Raw genomic sequence first — 20,556 nt, 5'->3', positions numbered from 1 at the left:
GCACTATCCGAAGCTGTCGAAAAGGAAACTCGATTTAAAGTCATTGAGTTGGGGTAAAGAGTGTAGGATATCAGGATCTTGCAGAACTATAGTTAATCAAAGGTCCACTTTCAAAGTTCATTTGGTGGGTTAGTATTTAGGAGGATGGTCTTATATTACTCTTCTTAGACTTTCTAGAGTTTATGATATCTCCTAATTTAACAGGAGTGTGCTATAGTACACTTTCCTTTCGTCTCAACTGCCCATAACCCTCTTAACTCCAATCGTTTACAGATCTCCCTAAAGTGATTGTTACTTCTTTTTTTTTGTTTAGTTTCTCAATGGTTGCCGTTTATTTATATAGTTTTTTCTTTGAGATGCTTTTTTTCAATTCATTTTTTTTTTTTTTTCATTTTTCAATTCTGTTGGTCTGTTTTGTGCCACAAAATTCCACCCCTTTTTCTATTGTCCTGTCCATCAAAAATTGTATTATAAACTTGTACGAGAGATCTTGGTTTCTTTAGTGTTTTTGATGTTTTTGGTTTAGTTTTTCTGGTTCATGTTCGTTTTAGCTTTAAAAACGTTGTTACATGGTTGGTTTTAAGTCTGGGCTTTTCATTGTAGTTTTTTTTTATTATTTTGTTTATTTTTATAGGTTTCCTGATAAAGCTCTGCCTTCTTTTGCTTGTCTTTAAAATGTGATTGTAAGATATATATATATGTAAGTAAGTATATAGTTGCAGAGCGCTACCACATTTTGAAAGGTAAAGAAAAGTGCATGGACATGGTCATTGAATTTGTATTAAGTAAGTAGTAATGTGAATGTGTTTACTGATTTTCTTTTTTTACTTTTGATTTTGACCATTTTTTTATGTTTTTAAAGTAGAAATATCAAATATTCAATCTGAAAATGGTCAACTCTTGCTTAAGCTATAGACCTATATAATATATGATATACTAATCCTAAAGTTTATATCTGCAAAGTTATTCCAAAGCAGCTGAAGAATAACAATACTTCCTGTAGCAATTTTCTTTGTCGATTTCGATTTACAACTTATGTTGTTCAAATCATTATTTAAGAAAACTAAAGACTTAATTGAAACAAATAATTTTATCCTCATCCAGATTTATTTAAAATTGTGTTTGTCATATTAATATTTTGAAGCAATTGACCATAAATAACGTACAAATAATGCATATAATAAACCATTTATAATCTTATTAACAATAACCAAGGCCTTGAAACGTTTATGGGTGGCTTCAGTCGCTTGCATAGGTTGATCGAAGAAATTGTATTTAACACCTCTCACAACATTATTGAAATATTCCATGAAATCAGTATTCTTAGCATCCTTTATAATTTGATAAGTTTCACTGAAATGAAAGGAAATAAAAATAGTATTTGAATTTCAAATATTGCAATATATTGTCACAATTATAAGCCTAAATTTGAAGCCATTTTTTATTTCGAATTAATATTTATCTCAAATGGGAGGTGCCACGCCCATTGTACCTACATATATAGATGAATTGTGATTTTAACCATTCAGGAAACCACTGAAACACACACACACAATTTCATCAAAATAGGCCCAGCAGATAAGGAGGAGTTCAGTTAATTATATGTATATATAAAGAAGATTAAATGCATATAATTAATACCGAAAGTTTTTTTAGTTTTAAATTGCCCTTCAAAGCAAAAAAAATATCCTGAGATTTTAAAAAATCTTGATACTTATCTTAAGATGTTAGCACCGCTATAATTTCATATGTTTTTACAGTGGGCAAGTTTCCAACCTTATTTTAGTCAAACTACTTACAATGATAGGAAAGTTATTTATAAAGAAGTAAGAAAGTATGGTCGGTCCAGCCCGACCATATAATACCCTACACTAAGTAAAAGAGCAAACAAATTTTTCTTTTAAAATTTCAATAATTTATATTTTTGAGTGATTTTCGGAAGTGGGCCTTATATGGGGGCTATGATCAATTATGGACCGATCATCATGAAATTAGGTCGTGTGATTTGTGTCTATATTAAAGTTAACTATGTTGAATTTTGTGTGTATACCAATATTTTTAGCGATTTATGCACGTTAAAGTGATTTTCGGAAGTGGGTCTATATGGGAGCTATGACTAATTATGGACCGATCGTAACAAAATTTGGTGACATGAATTTTGTGTATATAAAACTTATTTGGAGCGGAATTTGTGGAGATACATATGTAAATTAAACATTTATGACGGATAAAGTCCAATATCGGGAGGACATTTGTATGGGGGCTAGGTGAAATAATGGACCGATTTCAGCCAGTTTCAATAGGCTTGGTCCCTGAGCCGAAAAAATAATATGTACCACATTTCATCGAAATATCTTCAAAATTGCGACCTGTACTCGACTCAGAAAGTGATTCTAAGTCGATCGGTATACTTTAAGTTGGGTGGTAGACTAATATTTTTGGGCGTTACAAACATCTGTACATACGCATAATACCCTCCCCACTATGGTGGTGTAGGGTATAAAAATTAGAAGACTCTAGAAATGAACGTTTTTTAGATATTCGAAAATAACTATTTACTTTGTATGTTCTGATACCACCCATCTGTAATACGTCTAATGGTATTCATACCAAAATAACAAAGTGCAAAGTGTACATTTAACTGAATTTGAGACAGGTTACCCAACTCGTTCCGATGCCCCTCACTTTAAGACAAACAACGGATACTGGCCACAAATCAATTTAAACGAAGTATGAAAACTCTGTTTATATTAGCTACCAGAATAATCGATAATAATATTCCTTGTTTCGAACTACGTTTAGTTGTTGTTCTCAACTACGTTCAGTGTCAACAAAAAAATCTCCAAAAAAATTTGAGAAGCTCACTATTATAGTTCTCCAGATATTCGATAATAAATAAAAATCAAATGTCGTTCGTTGGTAATTACATCAGTTGAGAACGGCTGGACCGATTTGAACCATTTTTTTTCTAAAATGTTCGTCATAGTCCAATTTAGGTTTTTACGGAAATAAAAATTTACCATGCCCACTTTTTTCGATGTAGTTAAAATCGGAAAACGGCTGCACCGATTTGGCAAATTTTTTTCTAAATGTTCGTACTAATCCAATTTATATTTTTACTGAAAGAAAAACTTACCACGCCCACTTTTTTGGAATTATCTAAAATCGGAAAAGGGCTGTACCGATTTGGCTATTTTTTTTTTAAATGTTCGTACTAATCCAATTTATATTTTTACTGAAAGAAAAATTGACCTTTTCGATATAGCTAATATCGGAAAACGGCTTTACCGATTTGGCTATTTTTTTAATGTTCGTAATAATCGAATTAAGTTGACACCTTTTAGATATATCGAAAAAAGTGAGCGTTTTTGATATATCTAAAATGTGTGACACATATAAAGAAGCATATCATCGCTTGCGATTTTTAGAGAATGACACTCATTGGGAATACACACTCGGAGATGCTGTCAAATGCTCACCAAATACGAACATTGTATTCGATAATTATGACTGAATGCTTCACATCCAAACCGACTGATTTGTAGAGCAAATACAAAGATGCCATGTGTGCTGATATTTTGCATCAGATGTGTATTAGAACATCAAATCCAAATTTGAGCGAGGGAATTAACAACGAAGCTTTGATATTAATTGCGGACATGTTCTTGATGATGTCGAACTAGATAATATCTGAGTTAGGCATGACTGCTTGCAATCGTCCGATGCACAGTGGTTTAGAAACTTTTTTTTTTGGAAATAATTCGGTATCTCGGGAACTATTGGAGATATTATTACAGCTTCCTAGGGGTAATACGGGCCAGTTTGTGCCCCCTCAAAGTTGATCACCTCGGGTCTCAAAATTTAAAAAAAAATCCCCAAAAATTCATTTATGATCCGAATGAGCTGAAATTTAAAATATAAATAGTCCTTGAGAAGATCTTGAAAAAAAATTCGACCCTCCGTAGGGCCGCCATATCTAAAAAACAAGAAAAAATCGAGCAAAATTAAATAAAAAAAAATAAATAAACCACACAATACGTATTCAGCGTATTCAGCTCATTCGGATCATAAATGAATTTTTGGGGATTTTTTTAAAAATTTGAGACCCGAGGTGACCAAGTTTGAGGGGGCACAAACTGGCCCGTATTACCCCTAGGAAGCTGAACAAATGTAATTCAACTCAAAAACACATCAGCTCTTACCATGTGAAATTTTGTAATAATATCTCCAATAGTTCCCGAGATACCGAATTATTTCCAAAAAAAAAAGATTCTAAACCACTGTGTGATGCGCGACGCATTTAATTAAGAGTTTCGATGCGAAAAACAATATGATTGTGATGCCTTGAGGGAATCAGTTAGAACAAACGTTCCACTGTTGAAGATACAACAAAAATATACGTACGACACTTTTATGAAAGTTGTGAAACATAGAACTGGAGGTATTTTTTTTGGACGCTCCCGGTGGAACTGGAAAAACTATTTTGATCGCATTGATTTTGGCAACGATAGGTTCGCAGAATGATATTGCACTTGATTCATCAGGAATTGCAGCTACGTTGGCATTGAATATGCAAATCAATGAAAATCCAACATTTCCAAGAACAGTGCGATGGCCAAAGAGTTGCAGCAATGCAAACTGATTGTTTGGAATGAGTGTACAATGTCTCATAAAAAGTCTTTGAAGGCATTAAACAAAACGTTGAAAACATTGAAAGTGATTGCACGGTCAACGCCAGCCGATCAACTTAATGAAGTCGTTCGTTTTGTGGAAACACGTCAAGAAACTCTAAATAACTGTGAAAATGCCTGTCTAGCTGCAGAACGATCAACCTGGAGAACTATTTTCCAAACAATTGCTGGACATTGACAACGGCAAAATCCCGGTTGACATTTGAACAGGCTGTATTCAATTTCCCGTCGAATATTAAGATTCAAAGTGAAATTGCTATCGAATTGATGATGTACACATCGGTGGATTCCGATTCCAACTGAAAGTGGAATCGGTAATCATAATGTTACGAAACATAAACCAACCACGTCTATTTAATGGAACCCGACTTGCGGTAAAAAACCTGATAAATAACGTCATCGAAGCAACAATACTTAAAGGAAATTACAAAGCAGAAGACGTTTGATACCACGGATCCCATTGGCATCGACCGAGCCTAAAGTGAGAAAAAATATTACGTGTCGCCTTAAAGAATAATAAACTAGTTAATCTCGAAACAATCTCAAATAGGAATACAGAATATAGTCTGCTAGCGGATATCCAGCGCACAGTGGTATGAGAATAAAAAAAGAGGAAGTGTAGTCGACTTTAAGTTTTGAATTTGGACCTCATGACCCCACCATTAGCGGGACCAGGAGTTCCCAAAGTAGGACACCTCCGGAAAGTTCAATTTTTAAAATGATCCTATTTCTTCGTTTGTGTTCCGATTTAAAAAATTACACATACAGAATCTCCTCATCGAGCACTACATAAAACCTTGTCGTAGCTATCAATTATCTGTTATACCTTAGGAGATATTCGCATTTGAAAATTTAATTTTCAACATTTTTACCCACCCTACACCAGTTTTTTGGTGACCGCGGTTCCAAATATTCTCAGTCATGATTTAAAAATCATGACTGAGTCCAAAGTTACATGCATTTGAATATAAAAAAATTAAAAAAGGCGATTTTTCACAATTTTTTTGGGTAGAAAGTACTTTTATTCTTTTTAAGTTATCTAAAAATTTTCTAAGAGGATGTATAATGAATTTGTACTTTTTAAAAAGCTAACTTTATGCCAAATATTTTAAATGAAAAAAACGTTTATAATTTTTGATATCGACGGGATCAGGTCCATTCAAAAAATATCTATTTTTTATGTAAAATTCAACTTTAGGGAAAAAATTCTCAAATCGCATACTCGACATCAAAATATAGTAACCTATTTTAGATGGCCCAATAAGTTCTTAATTATTTTGTAAAGGGTTCCGATAACCCCGTCCCTATTAAGGATATTATAGCCAAAAAACGAAAAAATCCCATTTTTGGGATTTTTCAAGATTTTTTTGGGAATTGCGGGATACTTGATTACAAATTTCAAAATTTGTTTTTATTTTTCCATTTGTACAGTTACAGATTTATTACTTTTTTTTATTCTCATACCACTGTGCAGCGTGTGCTACTACGATAAAAATCCTTATAGTGGGGTTTTATACTAAACATTTTTATACCGTATTAACTCTTTGCTGTACATTCTTTAAAACATAGTTTATGTTTTGCCAATTTGGGAAAAATGTTCGTGGGAAAAATCGAAAAATCGAATAGACTTAATGGTGTCTAAAACCATCTTCAGAAAACTACCTTTTCAATGAAACCGTTTTGGAGCTAATCGGTTGGTTAGTTTCAGAATCTATAACGGACATACGTAGAAATATTTTTTGTGTTTTATATAGATAGCAGATGTACGCAGAGAAAAAACGTGGTTGTGGTAAACATAATCTAAGAGCAACATATTATGATTCTAGTGCTAACATATTATGATCATTATTAGTACCAAAAAATATCATGTTATGATCAAATATAATCGTAATGCTCATAATATATTCTGAAGTAATCATATTATGATCGAAAGCAATCATATGACCCAAAATAATCAAAATCCTAATGAAATTATATTATGATCCAAAGTATTTATATTATCATTAAAAGTAATTTTTTGGAATACCAATCCCCAATTTAAATATTATTAATAAATTCCTGAAATGTATACAAATAAAACTATAGATTGAATGAGAATTACAGAAACTCAAACTTTATATTTAAACATATCATAGCTTAGATAAACACTATCAATAAACACTAATGCAAAAACATTGTAAGTACTAGTGGTGAGAACAAAATATTATTAAATGTAAAGATATTTTGTAAACATGCCAAACCACGTTTATTCTCTGCGTGTGGAAGGCTGTAAAAAATACAAAAGCACTGTTGCATAAAAGTCACCTATAAGCCCCAAAGTAGTTAATATTCTATAGTGAAGACCAAAATCAAAGATCTCAATTAGAGAATTATTGTGTCTATTTTAAACTCCGAACCCAAACCCGCATATGATGGCATTCAGGTGACATCTTACCGCTCAATTGTCTAATAACTCAATTAATTTGGTTTCAGAACAGCTATATCGAGAAACTTTCGAGACAGACGGAGCATTGTTATATCAATATCCCACTTTATTACAAAAATTTTACTTACAATTCACTTTCCGGTATGCATTTCTCCAAATCCAACATATTTTTATTAATCATTTTATATTCTTTCGTGGCAAAGAAGTAGGTGGCCTTCATCGCGTACATAATACGGCGAGAATTTTTTAACATCAATGGCTCACGACCCATTAAACGCAAAATACTATCGATTAACAAGGCCATCGGAATATTTTTGGTAAACATCTGAAAATAAATTGCATATATGAGTAACAGAAATATATTTGGGGTATTCAGACGGTCTACTATTTGGTCATTACGTCCTAATATATTATGATAGTTTAATAAAATTTTTATTGAGTTTCAAACAAAAAAGTTCTAAACTAATAAAACTATTTGAACTGTGTTTATTGTTTTGTCATAAAATAATACTTTTTTTTGTTTAAAACACAACAACAACTATTATAAATATATTAGGACATTATGACAATATCACTAATAGCAGACCGTGTGAATACCCCAATTGCATTTAAATAAAAAAAATGTGAAATTATCCTACATTTAATGCAAAATTGTAGTAACATGATGTTAGCCATGGAGGTCCATAGTACCAAATGCAATTCTCCATGGGACTTTTTTTAATTGCTCGTGAATAAAATGAAACACAACGATCCATGCTTAAACTGAAAAGATCACCACCGTCAGCACAATTTACAACTTCCATGCTATTTTGAACAGGTTCTTTTCTGGTTGATTACAAGAAATTATATAAGCTATAGTTTATACAATTGTTTCTTATTAAGTAAGTAGTGAATTTTACCGAAGGGTCTGCAAGCCACGTTTGTAGGCCGCCACAATTGTTAATTTAGTTACCATATCAACTGGTATACAATCCATGGTTATCGTAGGACTTGTGCATACTATGGGTAAAATGCCAACACCTAGGGCCACCATACCGGCTAAGGGTCCATTCATGTTATCGACCCAACCGGCAACAGGTTCTTTTATGGCATTCATTACTAAAAACGTTAAGGGAAAACTTTAAATTTAGAAGCAAATTTTTGGAATTGCCAAAGTAAACACTCACCAATTGAAGGACGAAATAAGCACATGGGTAATTTGCTAGAATATTCCTGAATAATTTGCTCACTTAGATTCTTAGTAAATGTATAAGTATTGGGATAATGCCCTGTATATCTAACAAAATAAATCAACAATAAAATATTTAACAAAGAGTATTAATATGTCTCTTACTTCGAACACAATGCATTGATAGTATTTTCATCATACGTTTCAGCTATTTTGATGGCCTTACGCCAATCCACCGGCATTTTGTAAACCTTTAAATACATTGAAAATCCATAGCATTACAAAAACTTGTCAAAACCTTAACAATCTTCAGCTAAACTTACCCTCTCTTCTACAACATCCTCAAATGGATTACAGTAGGCAGTCGAACAGTGTATAAAAGCCAATAGATTCTTGAGTTTTTCCGCAATTTTCACCAGTTCCCAAGTGCCTCGAGTATTCAGTAATATTGAACTGCGCAATGGATCATCGAATCTGAGAATATATAATAAATTTTGTAAATCATTTTCTCTTTTTCTCATATTCCATGATCACTCACTTAACATTGGCCGCCATGTGAAAAATCAGGCTGACATTTTTCAACAATTCCAGATCACTGGGTTTTATGCCTAAACCCAATTCTTGGCTGTCGCCTTGTATGGCATGCAATTTATTTAGCACCTCCGGACACTCTTCATGTATGCGATCAAATACTTTGCTCTTTTTTAACTCCTCTAAACGTTGCTCTACACCAACTGATCGCTTTCCTCTCAGCAATATGTAGAGTACTTTGACTTTTGGACAGTCGCGTAAAAGTTTATCTATCAAGGATTTGCCCAGAAAACCTGTAAATAGAAATTTGAATTTCAATAATTTCGTAAATAGTATTATTTATAGGTATTATTCACCTGTTCCACCGGTTATGAATATTTCACGATCTGCAAAAAAGTCAGCTATAAGCATGTTGGTATTGTGGACTTTTCGTTTACTGTAATGAAAGGGAAGATAATATTTAACTTGGATTCATTTAGGAATATATGCTAAAAACAAGTAAGAAAGTATATGCGATCAAGCTCGGTCAAGTATATGATTATAAACAGTTTTCTTTAAAATTTATATGGGACTATAACTAATTATGGACCGATCAAAATTAGGTAGTATGTCTTCAGAAAATATGCAACATATTTATTTAGAATTTTATTTGCCTAGCAAGATTTCTATGCTCGTTAAAATGGTTTTCGGAAGTGGACCTTATTAGGGAGCTGTGACTAATTATGGACCTATGGACTATTCGAATGTATTGATGTTCGCAGATGATGTTAAAGTATTTTTAAGCCTCAAAAATTCACCAGATCATATTTATCTTCAGAAGGACTTGGATAATTTTTATAATTGGTGCAGCCATTTTAATGGAACTAAAGCTGAAAAAATGCAAGCACATGACTTTTTCGAGAAGATGATGTTTTTGATCACTACTATATCGGTGGTTATAAACTAGAGTCGATAAAAGCAATTATGGATCTTGGTATTTTGTTAGATGGAAAATTAAGCTTCATACAAAATATAACGATGGCTGTTAACAAAGCTAGAGGAATCTTAGCTTTTATCAAACGATTGGCAAAGGAATTTAATGATCCCTTCATCACTAAAACATTATTTACGTCACTTGTAAGACCGATTTTAGAGTATGGCTCAATAGTGTGAGACCCCTACTATAATGTTGACATTGATCGTATCGAATCTGTCCAGAAACAATTTTTACTATTTTGTTTAAGAGATGTTTATCGAGGATATTCTTCGCTTGCATTATATTCTTCACGACTTGCTTTAATTCGACTGCCAACATTAAAAAGCCGAAGAATTATGCTTAATGTTACATTTCTTTTAATTCTTTTAAATGGAAATGTTTTATCCGATTTTCTTTTAAGTAAGATATCATTAAATGTTCCTCAACGCTCATTACGATTTAATAAACCACTTTATGTTAAAACTTTCCGAACAAATTACGAAATGGAAGATCCGTTTAGAAAATTATGTTGTAATTTTAACGAAAAGTTCAACTTTATAGATTTCACATTAAATGTTGATACTATTAAACGAAATATTATTATCCATTTAAATAACTAACAATCTTTAAATTAAGAAAATAAAAAAATAATTACACTGTCCTACAAATTGCTACGTTTTGATTGAAACAGAATAGCGACCGTGTAATTCTGAAAGGGCATGTTGAGTAGAATAAACTTATTTTTTACCGTGGGTCAAAATTTTAGTTTTTTGATCAATGGGAGCATTATACTAACTAAAAAAATGCTCTAAGTTAATGTCTAAGAGAATTCTAATTGTCAGATTTATATTGTGGAATTTTATGGGGATCATTTTTATGGAAGATCTTAACCCTCTATCTCCTCTCTTTAGGGCTCAGTTTTACCCTTTTTTCGAGAAAATCAAAAAAGTCCTTTCAAAAAGGATATTTAAGGATTAAAATATTTCACGAAAATGTTTGCCGGAAAATTTAAGTGGGGGTCACCCAAGATACAAAAGTTGTAAATAAAGCGCTTTACTAGCAAAATTCCACGCCACCTCAGGTCTCACATTTTTTTTAATAAATCGCCAAAAATCCAAGTATGATCCGAATGAGCTGAAATTTAAAATATAAATAGTCCTTAAGGAGATCCAAATGTCCTTAAATCAATGGCATTATAATTTTTGAAAAATTTTATTTTCAAATACAAAAATTCCTAAATCGGGGAAAATGTGTTTCAAGAAATGTGCCTACTGTGAAGTTATTTACCACGTAAAATTACAGGATACAGGGTTATACAAATGTGGAGCTTTTTTGAGGATCGGAGCTTTGCCTTTTTAGAATTTTTTACTGAAATCTAAATTTTTTTAAATTTGCCTAAGATTGGATAGGTCTGAGGGCGACTAGCTCCGCTTAAATTAGCCAAGTTTTACTTTACACGCTTTTGTATTAAGTTATCCTTTCGGACCATATAACTATTTGTAATAAAATAGATTTTATTCAGTATTTTATAGCTGATATTTTTACAAAAAATTTCGACTCACCATATCTAAAAAGAATCAAAAAAGATCGAGTGAATTAAACAAAAATAAATAATCCTAAATATATCTTGAACTAAAAGAGATAATATACATGCGTGTGTATGTGATTCAGATCATACTTGGATTTTTGGCGATTTTTTTAAAAAATGTGAGACCCGAGGTGGCGTGTAATTTTGATAATTGAACGTAAAAATTTTGATATCTTTGGTGACCTTAAATGTCCATTTTGAAAGTACCTTTTTCTCTACTCTCGGGTCGAGTAGAGTAGGTTAAGATCTTCCACAAAAATAATCCCCATAAAACTTTACAATATAAATCTGACAATAATTATCTAATACATTAACTTACAACATTTTTTACAGTTATAAAACTTTGAAACATTGTAAAAAAAATTCAGACCAGCTGGACTATAAGTTTATTTTACAAAAAAGATCTGCTCAACATACCCTTTCAGAATTATATGGCCGCTATTCTGTTCCATTCAAAAAGTTTCAATTTGTTGGACAGTGTTATTAAAATATCAAAAAATATCATGGATATGAAACTGATTTTGATAAATAACACTATGCAACAAATGAAGACTTTTGGAAAACCACAAGGTCATGACAGTAAAGGTTCGACTCTACTACCAAAGGGTAGTAAAACCCTATACTCAGTTTGTCGATTTTGGTGACCGATTTTTTTTTATGGGCCCCCAAAGTTTCTGAAAATCAGTGTGGCTTCTAAAAAGGTGTCATCAGTTTTTGGTTAACACCCAATTCAAACTTTGTGATACGGCTTAACTTTATATGGCAATAATATAGCTAAGAGTCCGCCAAATAAATTTTGTTAAAATACTTTTTCCAAAAAATAGCTTTTTCGTGCACTTTTGTTGAAAAAATATAGGAAGAAAATTTTTTTTTTTACTTTTTTTAGAATAACTTCTAGGGACTCCTAATTTTTCACTAACAATATTTAGCAAAGTTGTGGCTACGGTAAATTTGAAGAACTCTTGTGAACATATCAATGCAATCTGAATATATCTAGGTACTCTAAATAGCTGTCAAAATTCACTTTGTAGCTTAAAAATTTTAGTTTTTTTTTACTATTTTTTGACCCTAAAACCAAAATGTTTTGTTAAAAATTGTCTCTATTGTGCTGGAATAACGAAGAATGGGCAAATCATTATCGGTATGATTTATCCAATCTTGTTCACGCAGCTTGATGCAAGATATGAAAAAACATTAAAATGTTTTAAAGTGGACAAGGAGCTTGTGGAGCTTCTGAAGAGTAAATATAACCTTTTTATATAAGTTTTTGATATTGGTGAAAACCTTATGACTTGAAGATTGCCAGTTTTGTGGAATGAATTAATTTTGTGTTTTTTCGGACGTCATTTACTTTAAAAACTAACAATATTTTAAAATGGTGATGTTTCATCAAGAAAAATAAAAATTTTTAATTAATGTAAAATTTTAACAGTTACAGACATCACAATAAAATTTGGAAGTAACATAGATCTAAATGTTCTTAAGTCAATGGTCATTCTTTGTTTTCAAATACCGAAATTCCTAAAACGGGGAAAATGTGTTCCAAGAAATTAGTTTTTTTAGAAAATAGGCCACTTTGACGTTATTTACAGATAGTAAAAACGTTTTGTATGTATATTAACAACATATAGGGCTATACAAATATGACAAGTTTTTGAGGATCGGTGCTTTGCGTTTTTAGAATTTTTTACACAAATTTGGTTCAAAATTGGCCAAGTTTGGATAGGGCTACAGGGGGGTACAATGTCCGCTTTAGTTAGCCAAATTTTACTTTCTACGTTTTTGCCTTAAATTCTCTTTTTTCATATCATAAAAAAATGTATATAGTCCCGAAAATTAGTTTTTTATAAAAGAAAAAATTTGAGGACTTTTTTGGGAAAAAAATTAAAAAACACACGCATACAAAGTTGAAATATATAAAAAGGTGCTTCAACTTTGGATGCGTGTAACTATTTATAGGGACGAAATACTTATTATCAGGTTTGTTTTATTGTCTTTAGATTTTTATGGCAAATATACGTCATATATAAAAAACAAATTTCGACCTTTCGTAGGCCCATCATATATAAAATACGAAAAAAAGACCGAGCAAAATTTAAAAATAAACCTAAATATCTCTTGAACTAAAAGAGATAACCTACAGATAAAAGCATATTTTTTGTAGACCTTCTCAAGGACTTTCTATATTTTAAATTTCAATTCATTCGGATCATAAATGGCTTTTTGGTGATTTTTTTTTTAAATGTGTGACATTGAGGGTCCACCCTCTGATCCCAATTCCGAACACCTCAGCCGAGTAAACAAATACAGAACAACATAGAAATGTGGACTTGATCATACTATTTTAACAAAAAATCTTTGTTTTAGCGTCAAAAAAGTAAAAACATAAATTGTTAAGGTACATAGTGATCTTTATGTGCTATTTTCTTCCTATATTTTTTCAACAAAAGTGCAGCAAAAAGCTATTTTTTGGAAGAAAATTTTAACAAAATTTATTTAGCGGACTCTTAGCTGTGTTATTGCCATATAAAGGTAAGCCGTATCACAAAGTCTGAATTAGCTGTTAATCAAAAACTGGAACACCTTTTTTAGAGGCCCCACTGATTTTCAGAAACTTTAGGGGCCATAAAAGAAATCGGTCACCAAAATGGACAAACTACTTTGGTAATAGAGTCGAACCTATACAGTCATGATCGTGTGTTTTTTCCCTGTTGCAAAGTGTAATCAAAGAGATTGCTTATTCATTTCGAGCTTCAATATATATAGTGTACTTTTAGTAAACCGCCGCCGCAATGATTTATTAATATGTAAAACTAAAACTAGAAAGTCATGAATTATTTCTATCTAGATCTATCGTCAGCATTGAACTTCGCTGACTATAGTAGATTAAATGTCCGCCAATAGATTAGCCCATAAAATAGCTGACGAAAACATAGATGGTCACTTTTTCAGTAAAAAAACTGTATTCAATAAATTTTTACTGAATACTGAAAAATATCAGTATCAGTAAATTGAAATCCATTATGCATTATGAATTATGAATACTGTAATGCTTAATGCATTAGAAATATAATGCAGTGTGCCCATGTATGGCTCAAAAGCAAGACATTGTTGTCTGTAAAATTGTGGTTCGAAAAAGTCAATGTGACTTTGGATAACGACAATATGCGGGCTTTAATCTCATATAATGTCCTCAAGGAATATATAAGCGACAGCTGTAGCCACGGACAACAGCGTAACAATATGAGCACAATTTACACTCTTGTAGTCTTGCACAAATCTAGTGAAACTTTTAGGAAAATGTCGTTACATTTCCCAAAAATTGTCACTGAGAATTTACACTGTTATTTACATTCATAAAAATGTTGTTATGTAGGCAACATGCTTTTCTATGAACTTCTATGTTAGGTAAATTCTCAGCGAGTTGTTAAGTTTTCCCTAATAAATTTGCCATGTAAAAAACATAAGGTAGACATGTTATATATCAGTGGATAGAGGATTTTGTCTACTTTTCAAAAATGTATATAACTTTTGACAATTAAAATATTGATGGAATACTATTTTGAAAAATATGACAAAAAATGCTTTTTATTGCGTGTTTGCATAGATACAAATTTTTCAAATTGAAATAAAATTTTTATTTATGAATATTTTTTAATGAAATTTCACAGTTATGTAGACTTTTCTATTTAAAATTGAAAAATAAAAACAAATTTTGAAATTTTGTTATCAAGTATTCCGCAATTCTCAAAAAAGTCTTGAAAAATCCCAAAAATGGGATTTTTTCTTTTTTTGGCTATAATATCCATACCAGGGGCGGGGTTATCGGAACCCTTTACAAAATAATTAAGAACATATTGGGCCATCTAAAATAGGTTACGATATTTTGATATCGACTATGTGATTTGAGAATTTTTGCCCTAAAGTTGAATTTTACATAAAAAAAATAGGCATTATTGGAATGTGCCTGGTCCCCTCGGTATCAAAAATTATAAATTTATTTTCATTTAAAATATTTGATGTAAAGCTAGCTTTTCAAAATGTACAAATTCATTATATATCCTCTTAAAAATTGTTTAGATAACTTAAAAAAAAATAAAAGTACTTTTTCCCCAAAAAAAAATTGCGAAAAAACGCCTTTTTCAAATTTTTTAAATTCAAATGCATGTAACTTTGGATTCAGTTATGATTTTTAAACAATTATTTCTTTATTTGATATATACATCTGGCGTTAGTCCTATAAAAGAGGCAAATAGAGAAAATTGTGAAATATTTGGAACCGCGGTCATCAAAAAAACTGGAGTAGGGTGGGTAAAAATGTTGAACATTTAATTTTCAAATGCGAATATCTCCTAAGCTATAAGAGATAATTGATAGCTACGACGAGGTTTTATATAGTGCTTGGCAAGAAGATTATATAATTTTTTTGAAATCGGAACACAAACGAAGAAATAGTATAATTTTTAAAATTGAATATACCCGAGGTGTCCTACTTTGGGGACCCCTGGCCCTGCTCCTGGTTTGCTCAGGAGATCCAAATTCAAAACTTAAACTCGACATCACTTCCTATTTTTATGCATGAGAAATTTCATTCAAATCGGACTAAGGGTTTAAAAGTTACTGATTTGTTTCCCTCTTTTTTTTCTCATACCACTGTGGGTCGTTGATGATTTGCTTTGGCTGTCTTTAAGACAAATTTGGCATGATTTGCTTTGTTGTTTATTAATATAGTTTCATGAATAATTGCATTACAAGTAGTAGTAGTTTATTTTAGTCTATGTATATACAAATATGTATGTTATTGAAATTTATAATTATATTTACGTATGAATTGAACTTTGAAGAAAAATTTCTAAGCTATCCAAAGCTCAAGTACGTACACGTATGTATATTAGAGAGGAGCGATTTTTATTTTTTTTTTCGTAATCGCTTTGGAATACCTCTTAATAGTTGCTTTTTTGACTCCTAAATATACACAAAAAATTTCATTTTGTGGATCGTAGATATAGAGGTGCCCCCTCATCATTATAATAATACAAAACTAAATGGATCTATAACACGAGGGGAGTGGAAATCTCCAATGCTCTCTTTATGTCTAGTAGCCTTGGATGTCGTCTATCAGTAAAAAAAAATAACCAAGTGATTAGGCCCATTTTCCTAAGCTACAAGTACGATTTTGTGGATTGGGTAAAAAAATACCCACTTCGGCATATGTTGTTTGTAAAACGTATGAAATATGAATTTAGTTTTTCAGGTACAAATGTGTTTTTTTAATTATTAGATATAATTATATTAATCAACAATACATAAAAATATTTATATTCAAAATAAAATAAAGTTTATAAAGTATAAGGTTGTTTAATGACCATATGAAAAATATCAAAATAGGTAAGTAATCTTTCGTACGTTTAACTTACTCATTAAAAGGCAACTTTATATCGCTATTCCACTGAAAACCAAAAAAAATTCATACATTATCGCTTCACCTTAATGCATACATAAGTTTGTCATTCCGTTTATAATTTCTACAATATGTATTCATTAGCGACCCTATATACATATATATATTTATTATATTTCAAATATAATAAATATATTCTGGTTCAAGCGCCTGTCCGTTTGTTGTTTGAAAAATTTATGTATTGAAGCCGATAGACCTTGAACGCTATAAAGAAAAACATTTTTGCACCGAACCATTACTTGCCCGACCAAACAGCTGAATTGACTGACACCAAAGCCAAATATCCATGACGCTAAGGTAATGCTCTGTATTTGGTGGGAGTAAAAGGGTCCTATCTATTATAAGCTGCTAAAATCTAGCCAGACCATCATTTTAGTCCCAAATTTTAAAAACCAATTAACCGAGTTATATAAACCGGATAAACCGGTTAAACGAAAATCACCTTTATAAATTAACCGATTCGCAAAAAACCAATATTTCGAAGAAAACTCGGTTTTTCGGTTAACCGGTTTATAAACACTACCAAGGACATGCCCGATTTAAGAGTAAGTGGACCAAATTTATAAATACCGAGTAATATGCCAATATTTTAATGTTTTATATTGAACGGTTTAAGGTTTAAGACACACTCTTTAGTAGCATAGCTTTCATATAAAATTGGTGTCGCAAAAAATGTTTTTTTTTAGACTTATTTCTTTTTTATAAATGTTGGTTTTTTCTACTAAATTGAAGTATATGTAAGAATCGACATAGACGAATATAAGGAGCACTTTGACTTGTTTTATTATATATAACTTTTTCTTTATATAATTTAGTATTAGCTTTGTAGATACTTTAATATATTCAAATATTTGCAAAAAAAAATTCGTTAGACACGAACCGGATGATATACGTCTGAAACTATAAACTTAATGGAGAAAAACTGTGACTTCAAAGTTTCAAAGAAGTACATTTTTCAAAAAACATTTAAAAATACTCCTGCTATTCCAGCAATGACAAATTATATGTCAAAAGAACAAGAAGAGTTGTAAAATATTTTGTATTATCTCTATTTTATCCTGTAAGGATCAAAACATGTCAAAAATATCCTTTAAAATGTTTATCCTTTAATATCCTTTAAGATTGCCAATAAATTCCTTTTAAAAAAATAGTGCGTTAGAGACCCAAATATTCTAAATGTCAAAATTTCATCCTTTATATATAAAAAGGTCAAATTGAAATATAAAAAAAAAAATTATTAGTATACGAAAAAGTTTTATTAAGAAAAGTGCATGTTTATAAACTACACCACCATAGTGGGGTGGGTGTAATGGGTTAGGGCTGTTGTTTGCAACATACAAAAATATTGTCCCAACACCTTAAAACATACCAAACTGCTCAGGATCACTTTCTGAGTCGACTAAGCGATGTCCGTCCATCCATGTAAACCTTGTAATCGCATTTTGGTACAACCTTTATATTGCCCCAATTTGGTACAAACCTTTATATTGCCCCAAGGACAAAGGCTATTGAATTTGGTTATAATCAGCCCATTATTTATCCTAGCCCCCATACAATTGGCCTATTTGAAAATAGTTAAGCTCTCATTAATATCTTAATTATAAACATATTCAAACCAAATTCAGCACAATTAAGTTTTATGTAAGCCGAACTCTCACGACCAAATTTCGTGACAATATATCAACAATATTCCAAGCTCCCGCATAAGCAACATTCTCGAAATTGTCATTAATATACATAAATCTCTGAAATATGTCAGTATCCAAACAAAATTCAACACAAATATGTTTCATATATTCGCAATTCATCCCAACAAATTTTGTGACGATTGGTCCATAATTAGTCATAGCTCCCATATAAGGCCCACTACCGAAAATGTGTGTATTCAAATAAGTTTCATATCAAAAGAAAACTCTTTATAATCATATACCCGGTGTAGGATATCATAAGGTCGGGCTTACTACCATTTTACTTGTTTATTAAAAAGTCTTCTTCGTTGCTTTTCACGACGGATTTTGTTATATTTTTTTCGAATGAAATATTAAAATCAAATATAAAAAATCAAATAATTCAAATTTAAAATATTTTTTAACACTTAGGTAGTTAAGATAGAAGGATGAAATTTTGGCATGTGGTATTTAATGTTTGGATCTTTAACTCACTATTTAAAAAAAAAAAATTATTGGCATCAAAAAGGATATTCAAGGATATAAATTTGAAAGGACATTTTTGACATCTTTTGATCCTTACAGGATAAAATAAAAATAATACGAAATATTTTACAACTCTTCTTCATCATTTGATACCAAATTTGACATAGTAGGATGATCAGAATTATTTTAAAACATTTTTTTAAAAATGTACTCCTCTGAAAATTTTAAGTCCTTTTAAAAGGAAACAGGGTCACGAAATGAAAAACTGAAAACGCAGTTTTTCTCCATTTAATTTATTGTTTCAGACGTTTATCATCCGGTTCGCGTCTAATATTGAGTGTCGTACGGTGTTATATTATAACTTTTCTTTATATAATTTAGCATTAGTTTTGTAGATACTTTATTATATTCAAATATGTATTTGCACTAATTGTTCTTCACTTGTAATTTTATTTGTTAATTTCAATATCGTTTTATCTTGCTTCAAAACTGAATATTTTCACAAATCTTTTGCAGCACAATTTATTAATATCCTTTTAAAATTTTTTAAAATTTTTTTTTTTTTAAATTATGATTTTTTCTTTCATATTTACAATTTGAAAATATTGCGGCCGTTCTTGTCAAACACTGTAATCCAACTGAAAATGCATTATGGAATTATTTATTACAATAAGTTGTCCATAGTTTGTGTTTTATATATTTTAATAATTTTATTTTAAACAAATTCAAATATTTTGTGAACAAATGCAAATGCACTGAACAAATTTGTTTATTAATAAATATAATAATAATATATTTTAATTAAAACATTACACCGTCCAACACTCAAAATTAGATACGAACCAGATGATATAAGTCTGAAAATAGAGATTGAGTGAAGCAAAACTGCGTTCACAGTTTTTTATTTCGTGATCCTGTTTCCTTGTAAAAGGACTTTAAAATTTTAAAGTAGCACATTTTTAAAAAAATGTTTTTAAATACTTCTGCTTACCCTATTATGCCAAGTTTGGTGTCAAATGACCAAGAAGAGTTGTAAAATATTTTGTATTATTTTTATTTTATTCTGACAGGATTAAAATATGTCAAAAATGTCCTTCAAAATTTGTATCCTTTAATATGCTTTAATTCCAATTTTAATTTTTCAAAAAAATATGGGTTATCATGTGCTAAAATTCTATCGTTCTAGCTTTATTGCTAAGGTGTTAAATAAAACTTTAAATTTGCATTATTTTATCTTTTATAATTTAGTTTCAAATTATATTTATGGTGAATTTGAGAATGCAGAATAATACAAATATTTTAATATATTTTTTATTGATAAGTTAAAACGAAACCAAATATTCCCCAAAAACTATTAAATTTTAATTTTTACATTTACTGAATTTAGTGAAAGAAAATCTGGATACAAATTTATACTAATAGGAATACATATTAACTTATTCTTTAAATTTATTTTGATTTCAAAGTTACAGCGAAAATTATATTTTTCCGAAACACAAAAAACGCCTAACAGGTTAAAAAATTTTTTTTTTCCATTTTTTTTTAAAGCTGTGTTTTTATGTATTGATGATTATCATTACTAAA

At 30.6% G+C, this 20,556-nt stretch overlaps 1 protein-coding gene across 1 annotated transcript; it reads right to left on the bottom strand.

The window, feature by feature from the left end:
* Nucleotides 1–1,094: 1,094 nt before the first annotated feature.
* On the bottom strand, nucleotides 1,095–19,594 carry LOC135952084 (putative fatty acyl-CoA reductase CG5065). The gene is made up of 10 exons (XM_065501879.1): nucleotides 19,566–19,594; nucleotides 9,172–9,251; nucleotides 8,823–9,108; nucleotides 8,608–8,758; nucleotides 8,450–8,535; nucleotides 8,283–8,392; nucleotides 8,016–8,214; nucleotides 7,755–7,941; nucleotides 7,245–7,441; nucleotides 1,095–1,353 (listed from the first exon to the last, which is right to left on the bottom strand). The coding sequence occupies exons 2-10, from the start codon at nucleotides 9,224–9,226 to the stop codon at nucleotides 1,131–1,133; spliced, it is 1,494 nt and encodes a 497-aa protein (XP_065357951.1). The 5' UTR covers nucleotides 9,227–9,251; nucleotides 19,566–19,594; the 3' UTR covers nucleotides 1,095–1,130.
* Between the last annotated feature and the right edge of the window lie 962 nt (nucleotides 19,595–20,556).

The sequence above is a fragment of the Calliphora vicina genome, chromosome 2 (assembly GCF_958450345.1).
Source record: "Calliphora vicina chromosome 2, idCalVici1.1, whole genome shotgun sequence".
In the NCBI taxonomy this organism is placed as follows: Eukaryota; Metazoa; Arthropoda; class Insecta; order Diptera; family Calliphoridae; genus Calliphora; species Calliphora vicina.
This window is presented reverse-complemented; position numbering and strand designations above follow the sequence as displayed.

Coding starts and splice junctions, on each gene's coding strand:
- LOC135952084 (XM_065501879.1), bottom strand. CDS start 9,226: ATGCTTATAGCTGACTTTTTTGCAGATCGTGAAATATTCATAACCGGT. Junction 8,759..8,822: donor CACATGGCGGCCAATGTTAA/GTGAGTGATCAT, acceptor ATATATTCTCAG/ATTCGATGATCCATTGCGCA. Junction 7,442..7,754: donor ACTACAATTTTGCATTAAAT/GTAGGATAATTT, acceptor ATTTATTTTCAG/ATGTTTACCAAAAATATTCC.